Consider the following 9,494-nt stretch of genomic DNA (forward strand, 5'->3'; position numbering starts at 1 on the left):
TAATGTACATGAATTCATTATGATTTAATCACTGTCATTTTACTGTTTCAAATTCTAAAACAAGTAGCAAGGCTATATGTTTTCCCCTTTAAGAGATTTTTTTGAGGTTCAGTAAAAAATATCTGTTAATGCAAATATATTATGATAAAATGTAATATAAATTAAATATAAAATTTCATTGAATAAAACATTTTTCCCTTTATTTTAATTTCCTTTTGAAAGAACAGAGTTTTAAAATAGCACTAGTCACCTAATTACTATGCATTTATTATATATCTGATTCTTCTTAGTTCTACATTGGAGGCAACTAAAGAAAAACAGATTTTCTATTTATTAAATACTTTTTTCTGGAAAAGATATATGTTTTTGAAGAGATAGTTGTACACTCATCTTCATAGGAGCATTATTCACAGTAACTAAAGGTGTAGAAGCAACCCAAATGTCCACTGACAGATGAATGAATAAGCAAAATGTGGTATATGTATGTGTGTGTATATATATAGAGAGAGAGAGAGAGGGAGAGAGAGATACAAAGAAATATTTTTCAGCCTTAAAAAGAAAGGTCCTTCTGCAATTTGCTACAATAGGTTATTTTGCTAAGTGAACTGTCAGTTAAAAAAGGACAAATACCATATGATTTCACTTATATGAGGTACATAGAATAGCCAAATGCATAGAAACAGAAAGTAGAATGGAGGTTGCTAGGGGCTGGAGGAAGAGGGGATGGGAAATTCGTGTTTAGTAAGGACAGAGATTCTGTTTTACAAGATGAAGAATGTCCTGAAGATGGGTGGTGGTGATGGTTGAACAACATTATGAATGTATTTAATCCTACCGAACTGTACATTTAAAAATGGCTAAGATGGTAAATTTTATGTTAGGTATATTTACTACAGTAAAAAATTGGAAAATACATGCCTTTCACATAGAAAATTTAAATGCAGAAAGGTAGAAAAGAGAAAATAAAAACCATGGATGATATCATCTGCAGCTAATATGTTGGTGTGTCTGTGGTCATTATTTTTTGTGTATGAATATTATCATATAGGATGCAGTTTTGATACTGCTTATTTTCAATTAAGAATATATCATATTTTCCAAAATCATTAAATCATCTTTGTAAACATGGTTTTTTATGGCTGAATAGTATTTCATAATGTGCTGATCATAATTTATTTCAAAACTGAATTATTTCTTAATTTATTTGGATAACTAAAACATTCCCCAATTATAAATCACATGGTGGCAACATTCTTGTGCATAAATCCTTGTGCATGTTCCTTATTACTTCCTTAATGTACAGTGGTGGGAAAATACGGAGAGGAAAAATATGTTCTTAAGGAAATCCCATGGACAGAGGAGCCTGGTAGGCTACAGTCCGTGGGGTCACAAAAGAGTTGGACGTGACTTAACTAAAACAACAACAATTAAGACAACTTTGGCTACATTAATGTTCAGTAATTTATTATCAGGCAGCTGACTTCTCAGATACTGCAGTTCTCCCATTCCAGACTCACCTCAAATCACTTTATTTTTATTTTATTATTTTATGTTTTTGGCGGTGCCACATGGCATGCCTAATCTTAGTTCCCTAACCAGGGTTCAAACCTGTGCCCCTGGCAGTGGAAGCCCTGAATCTTAACCACTGGATTTCCAGGGAAGTCCCTCAAATCGCTTTATTAATCCAAATTAATTTTCACTGCATCTAGAAGTTGCTTGTTTCTAAAAAGCCCCATTTGAGAGAAGCCATATATCTTTTAAAAAAAAAGCTTGAAGTTTTAATAAAAGTACCATCTAATAATCCCTAAATGTACTTTGAAAAGTAACAGATGTCCAAGTACAATTGGTGTCTTTTTCATTAACCTTTAACTCTTAGTTTATCAGTATGTGGTTTAGTTAGAATATTCTTCTATAATTCAAGTTTTCTTCATAGTGCACAGTGCCTTTTTTTTTAATTTGAAATTTAAAACTACACATTTGAACTGTACTACATTATTGAAAAGAATGAACTTAAAACTACAGTTCTTATCATTACTTTAAATTCCCCTCTTTGTATTAATAATCAGTGTGTACATACTATTTGGTATCCCGATTCTGTTACTCTACCAGTTTTGCATTCATATTTCCCATTTGTAAGTACTGTCAAAATAGTTATTTTAGGGACTTCCCTGGTGGTCCAGTGGTTAAGACTCCAAGCTCCCAATACAAAGAGCCCAGATTCGATTCCTGGTCAGGGAACTAGATCCCACATACTGCAACCAAAGATCTGGTACAGCCAAATAAATAAACAAAAATAAATACATAATTAAAAAATAGTTATTTTAAATGACAACTATAGTTCACATGTATTGAGCTGTCCTGCCAGGTGCTATGCTAGGCACTTGGCATTATCACATTTCATCCTCACAGTGACCCTCTGGTTTCAATTCAGTTCAGTTCAGTTACTCAGTCATGTCCGACTCTTTGCAACCCCATGGACTGTAGCACGTCAGGCTTCCCTGTCCATCACCAACTCCCAGAGCTTGCTCAAACTTATTTCCATTGAGTTGGTGATGCCATCCAACCATCTTATCCTCTGTCATCCCCTTCTCCTCCTGACCCTCTGGGTTAGGTGCTGTTATTGCTTCCATTTTCTACTTTGGAGAAACAGAGGGTCAAGGAGGTTACGTCATTTGCCCAGAGTCAGTGTACACAGTGTAAGTGGCAAAGCTGGTCTCAGACTGAGGTGTGACTGCACACAAGGAACTGTACACACCACTGACTCTGACTTGTGCTGGTCACCCTCGCTTTGCGTGGATCCCACAGGAAAGCAGAGGAAGCAGGAGCAGCCAGTGGAGGAGGTGTTAGAAGAGCTGCGGGCCAAGCTGAAGTGGACCCAAGGGGAGCTGGAAGCCCAGAGGGAGGCGGAGAGGCAGCGGCAGCTCCAGGTGGGCATGGAGGAGCAATGACAGGGGATTCAGTCACAGACTGGCCAGGAGACCCGTAATGTGCTCAGATCCCAGAGTCGACAATTCTGGCTGTTTCCCAGAGCTGAGATTCAGGGCTAGGATGGTGTCTTCCTGGATGTGCCAAGTGATTTTAGGTAGTCTGGGAAGGAAAATTCAATTATTTGGCCAGAACTGTGTGGCCAAAAGAGAGCTGCAGCTTCCTGTGTTTGCACCCTCTGAGGGCATTTGAGCCTGAATTTTAACTTCTTAAAACATACTGTTAGCTTTTGTTAACAGGAGGAGAAAGACTGGGTAAACTCCAGAAGGCAGCTCAGAGGAGGCATTCAGTAAATATTTGTAGAATGAAAATACATACACTTGCGTCATGCCTTCCATCACTTATTCATTCATCACTCCTTGCCAGGCATCATGAAGAATATAAAGAGAGAAGAGACGTGATCCCCATCCTTTACAGTTCAGATAAGACTAATTCCACTCCCAGTCCAAACACTGGGGACTGGGGGATAAATGTTCTTTGGGTCTCCAGAGTGACTTACATGGAAAAGGGGCCCTGGCAGTTTCTTAGTAAATATTTGTCATAGTGTGGAATTAATAATGATTCTCTTGTTCTTGCTTTTCTTTGTAGGAAGCAGAGATCATTCGCCAGAGGGAAGCAGAAACTAAGAAAGAATTTGATGAATGGAAAGAAAAAGAGCGGGCCAAGCTATATGGGGAAATAGACAAGCTCAAAAAATTATTTTGGGATGAATTTAAAAGTGTTGCCAACCAGAACTCTACCTTAGAGGAGGTACCCAACGTAAAAGACTTCTCAGAGTTCTTTAGCTGAAAACCTGCTTATTTGTTCACAACATTTATTTCTTTGTACTAGTTCTGAGTCCAGACAAAGACGGCAGTGGCTGGTATTGAACCCATGCTTCATCACACACTGGCTGTGTGATCTTGGGCATGTTACTTAATCTTCTTTGCCTCAGTTTCCTTTCTGTAAGATAGGTTTCTGAAAGGGTTAAATTAGCACATCAACAATACCTAACATTATCTGGCATATATTATAGTAAGAGCTCCAGAGATGTTATGCTTATTTTTGCAAAGGGCTTCACTGGACAAGAAATGAGGCAAAATGTAAATGGAAACATTTTTCTTCTAACAAGTATTTGCTGAGCGCTGGTTACAAGCAGGCACTCTGTTGGGACCTGTGGAGTCACACAGTAACTAAGATTTACTGAAACATTTCTACCCCTGTACAAAGTTCTTTATGTACACTAGCTTTTAATTCTCATAACAACCAAACAACTCTAATATTCTAAAGGTAGGCATGTCGTTAGTTTGTTAATTTCTTTTTTTAAAAAAGATTTATTTATTTGGCTGTATCAGATCTTAGTTGCAGCACCCAGAGATCTTTTATTGTGGTGCAGATTCTCTAGTTGCAGCATCAGGCTTAGTTGCTCTGTAGCCTATGGGATCTTAGTTCCCCAACCAGGGACTGAATCTGTGTCCCCTGCATTGCAAGGTGGATTCTTAACCACTGAACTACCAGGGAAGTCCCTAAGTTTGCTTTTAAAAAATTTATTTATTTTTGGCTGTGCTGAGTCTTCGTTGCTGCATGTGGGCTTTCTCTAGTTGCGGCGAGCAGGGGCTACTCTTCGTTGCCATGTGCAGGCTTCTCATCATGGAGGTTTCTCTTGTTGTGGAGCACGTGCTCTAGGGCATGCAAGCTTCAGTAGCGTGGGCACACAGGTTCAGTAGTTGTGATGCAGGGGCTTAGTTGCTCCTCGACATGTGGAATCTTCCTGGACCAGGGACTGAACTCGTGTCCCCTGCATTGGCAGTGGATTCTTATCCACTGTACCACCAGGGAAATCCTCCCTAATTTATTTTTTAAAAGAATTCCCTGGTGGTCCAGTGGGTAAGGCTTCTACTGTACAGGGTGCATGTTTGATCCCCGATTGGGTATCTCACATGCCGCACAGTGAGTGCTGCTGCTGCTGAGTCACTTCAGTCGTGTCCGACTCTGTGTGACCCCATAGACGGCAGCCCACCAGGATGCCCCGTCCCTGGGATTCTCCAGGCAAGAACACTGGAGTGGGCTGCCATTTCCTTCTCCACAGTGAGTACAAAAGGTAAAAAATAAAATGCCTTTAAAAAAAAAAAAAAAAGGAAAAGCTATTATCATTCCCCCTTTTCAAGCAAAGACGTGGAGGCCACATAATTTGCCCAAACAGCTGTTTTAAGAGGTAGACTGGGATTTGAACCCAGCTCCTTAAACTTCAAAGCTCTGCTCCTCTACTGGATATATTATCAAATTTATTTACGAAAAACTTATTAAAATTATCCCTGGACTGTATCTTCCCATATAAACCTGTGTAAGGGAAACATTTTGAAAAATATTTTCAGAATGTTGTTGTGTTTTAGTCACTCAGTCACGTCTGACTCTGGGATCCCATGGACTGTAGCCTGCCAGGCTCCTCTGTCACGGAATTTCCCAAGCAAGAATACTGGAGTGGGTTGCCATTTCCTTCTCTAAGGGATCTTCCTGACCCAGAGATCAAGCGCTTCTCCTGAGTCTCCTGCATTGCAGGCAGATTCTTTACTGCTGAGTCACTGGGGGAGCTGTATCAGGGAAAAGGTTTGAAGAGAAGTATTTTCAGAATGTATTCAGCTGTTATTGGTTCTCCGAACAGCAAGGAATATATTTTCTTATTTTTGAAAATGAATTGTCTAATAGTGTTTCTCACGATCATTCTACATTTTGCCTAAAGAAACACCTAGGCAGTTTTTCCATAAGGGGATTGTTGTAGGGTATGGAGGGAGCCGTGAGTGATCCATCATCTCAATCTGAGATGGAAACCCAAGGATGGAGGGTGGTGGGGTTGAAATGAGAGATAAGGGTGTGTGTGTGTGCATGCATGTATGTGTATGTGTAGGGACTTGAGCCCTCCCATCCTAAATGGTCCCCTAGCGTGGACAGGGATGGTTTATGGAAGACAGGATGCTGCTCCACCATGTGGTCATGGTTCTGACCCCAGCTCCACACTCATCATCTCTGAGCTCATCTGAACCTCTGACTCCCACGCTTCCCCTGACATTGCTCACTGACTAGACACGTTCTGTAAATAGGTACTGATTTAAATTTGGAGTTGTTGTTCATAAACCACGTACTCAAAATTTAAAAGGTTACATCTGTTAGGAAATTTTGAGTTGTGGTGAATAAGGACATAATTCTTATTACCATCCATGGTTTCCTTTTAACCGGGATTGCATTGTCTTAAACTGGAACATCCATTTTTTTGTCTTCCCCCGTAGGATGACTTCTGTTGAATTTTTGTGTTTGTGTGTCTCCCCTCATCTCCTCTCACCTGAAATTTTATTATTTTAATTTTATTAAAGTATAGGAACCAAACTGGATACAAAATTCTCAGTGTACTTGGATAATTATTTTGTTAGTTTACTTTTTAAAAATTCTGGGAGTGGGGGAAACAGGTAAGATTGCATTTAGAATGATTGTGTAAAACACTGTAAGTCTACTTTCAAAGCACAAGAGATGTTTGGAGTGCCAGTGAGAGCTAAGTGCATTTTGAAAATATTTGTTCTCATAACTTTTTCCCTGTTACAGAAGTCAGAGAGCTTACTTTGGCTAAATCATCTCATTAAAGAGAGAACTTTAGATTAGATGTAGGTTAAGTCCAGTTGTCAAAGGAGGCCCCAGTTGAAAGGAAAGCACCACGATGGTTTGTAACATCAAGAAAGCCGGTCTCTAGTGTGTCATAAGCAGCTGTGTAAAGACAGAAGTGACGCATTGGAGGCTGAAAGTTGTGCATACATCTGATAAAGCATTTAATGCTACAAAAATATTCAAGGGGTTTAGAAATGATTTTCTCAGGTCGTGCCAGTGGTAAAGAATCTACCTGGTGATGCAAGAGACACAGGAGACATAGGTTTGATCCCTGGTTGAAGAAGATCCCCTGGAGAAGGAAATGGCAAACCACTCCAGTATTCTTGCCTGGGAAATCCCATGAACAGAGGAGCCTGGTGGGCTACAGTCCACAGGGTCTCAAAAAAGTCAGACATGACTGAGAACGCACTACTGTATTTTGTATGAGAAATGGTTAACATTTGGACCCAATATTGCTTGAGCAGAAGAGTTAAAGATAGTAAGAAGGTGAAGTTAAACTCAGGGGCTTACCAGTTCTCTAAAGCTGTAATAGGGTCTGTGAGTTTTATATGGTAATAGAGATGTAGGTAATTGCTTTTGTCACTACAGTAGTGATCTATTTAAAAACATAACTATGGGGAGGAGGTGGAAAGGTATCTTCTCTTTGATCCACTTTTCCTTACCTTTTCCTTCACATTAGCTCGGGAACTGTTAGCTCAGGAAGCACTCACTAGGCATTGGTGACATGACTCCAAGCTGTGAAAAGCCAGGACTTCTTGGTGACAGCCAAGATTTTTTTCTTTGTTGGAAGAGGAGCAGGAGTCCTCAGGGAGTGGTCTGGAATGCCAGAGACCCTCCTCAAGGCTCTGAGAGTCTGATTCTCTTTAGCCTATTTGAGACTGAAGAAGAAATGGGAAAGTTGTCAGACAAGTTTTGGGCTTGAAGTACAGCAGAATTTCAGTGCAACGGAAATGACACTCTTGAATTGTGTTCTTCCATGGGATTTTCTTCTCCTGTGCAAGAGCTGAGCTTTCAGGAGAACTGTAGTGAAGGGGAGTGTGGACTTGTGGGAATATTTGCAGGCATGCAGATACCCAGTAAGTTCAAGTTGGGGCTTTGTGGTTGGGGTAAGTATGCCCTTCTGACACCGCTCAGGATATAAAAGACAATGTCACGATTAGATCTTCATCCGAATGAAACTACACTTTGGCCTTTTCAGAAGCTGCAGGCACTGCAGTCCCACAGTGTGATGAAGTCCAACCTGGGGTCCCTGCGGGATGAGGAGCCCGAGGAGCGACTCAGGCAGGCTCAGGAGCTCTGGGCTCTGAAGGAGAAGATGGAAATTCAGGTGAGCCAAGGTCCCATGCCTTTCTTCCTGAACCAGGCAAGAAATGTGCTGTCTCCCAACAGAGTTTCTTGTTTTCACTCTGGTTTTAGGGTGGTTGCTGTTGTTCAGTCCCTTGGTCGTGTCTGACTCTTTGCGACCCCATGAACTGCAGCATGCCAGGCTTCCCTGTCCTTCATCTCCCAGAGTTTGCTCAAACTCATGTCCATTGAGTTGGTGATGCCATCCAACCATCTCATCCTTTGTTGTCCCCTTCTCCTGCCCTCAGTCTTTCCTAGCCTCAAGGTCTTTTCCAGTGAGTCAACTCTTCGCATCAAGTGGCCAAAGTATTGGAGTTTCAGCTTCACCATCAGTCCTTCCAGTGAACACCCAGGACTGATTTCCTTTAGGATGGACTGGTTGGATCTCCTTGCAATCCAAAGGACTCTCAAGAGTCTTCTCCAACACCACAGTTCAGAAGCATCAATTCTTTAGTGCTGAGCCTTCTTTATGGTGCAACTCTCACATCTATACATTGACTATTGGAAAAACCATAGCTTTGACTGTTTGAACCTTTGTTGGCAAAGTGATTTAGGGAGATTAAAGACATCACAGTTCTATATTTCAGACCTTGTGCCAATTAATGAAAGCATAGAGTAGAGTTCTTAGGGTTCTCAGGTGTGGCTGGTGACATTCAAATGTGCAGTGTCAGATTTGCCAGGGAGTTTTTCGAAAATATATTCAGCCATGTATCTTACTGGACACCATTGCCCTCACTTTGAGTCCAACCCAGTTGAAAACTATTCTTTGAAAGTGTGACAGTCTCCTGGCTTTGAAGATATTTGGCATGGATCTAATGTTCAGTTCAGTCACTCAGTCGTGTCCGACTCTCTGCGACCCCATGAACCACAGCACACCAGGCCTCCCTGTCCATCACCAACTCCTGGAGTCTACTCAAACTCATGTCCATCGAGTCGGTGATGCCATCCAGCCATCTCATCCTCTGTCGTCCACTTCTCCTCCTGCCCCCAATCCCTCCCAGCATCAGGGTCTTTTCAAATGAGTCAACTCTTCACATCAGGTGGCCAGTATTGGAGTTTCAGCTTCAACATCAGTCCTTCCAATGAACACCCAGGACTGATTTCCTTTAGGATGGACTGGTTGGATCTCCTTGCAGTCCAAGGGACTCTCTCAAGAGTCTTCTCCAACACCACAGTTCAAAAGCATCAATTCTTTGGCGCTCAGCTTTCTTTGTAGTCCAACTCTCACATCCATACATGACCACTGAAAAAACCATAGCCTTGACTAGATGGACCTTTGTTGGCAAAGTAATGTCTCTGCTTTTGAATATGCTGTCCAGGTTGGTCATAACTTTCCTTCCAAGGAGTAAGCGTCTTTTAATTTCATGGCTGCAATCACCATCTGCAGTGATTTTGGAGCCCAGAAAAATAAAGTCTGACACTGTTTCCCCATCTATTTGCCATGAAGTAATGGGACTGGATGCCATGATCTTAGTTTTCTGAATGTTGAGCTTGAAGCCAACTTTTTCACTCTCCTCTTTCATCTTCATCAG

General features: G+C 41.2%; 1 protein-coding gene across 4 annotated transcripts in view; it reads left to right on the forward strand.

Moving 5' to 3' along the window:
* DZIP1L (DAZ interacting zinc finger protein 1-like) overlaps positions 1-9,494 on the forward strand; it is a 57,689-nt gene that overhangs the window by 26,385 nt on the left and 21,810 nt on the right. For all 4 annotated transcript variants that reach the window (XM_010858238.1, XM_010858236.1, XM_010858237.1 and 1 more), the window contains 3 exons: positions 2,806-2,927; positions 3,574-3,735; positions 7,817-7,945. In XM_010858238.1, coding sequence (XP_010856540.1) covers positions 2,806-2,927; positions 3,574-3,735; positions 7,817-7,945 — 413 coding nt within the window. The remainder of the gene's footprint in view (positions 1-2,805; positions 2,928-3,573; positions 3,736-7,816; positions 7,946-9,494) is intronic.

The sequence above is a fragment of the Bison bison genome, unplaced genomic scaffold (assembly GCF_000754665.1).
Source record: "Bison bison bison isolate TAMUID 2011002044 unplaced genomic scaffold, Bison_UMD1.0 scf7180017864384, whole genome shotgun sequence".
Classification (NCBI taxonomy): Eukaryota; Metazoa; Chordata; class Mammalia; order Artiodactyla; family Bovidae; genus Bison; species Bison bison.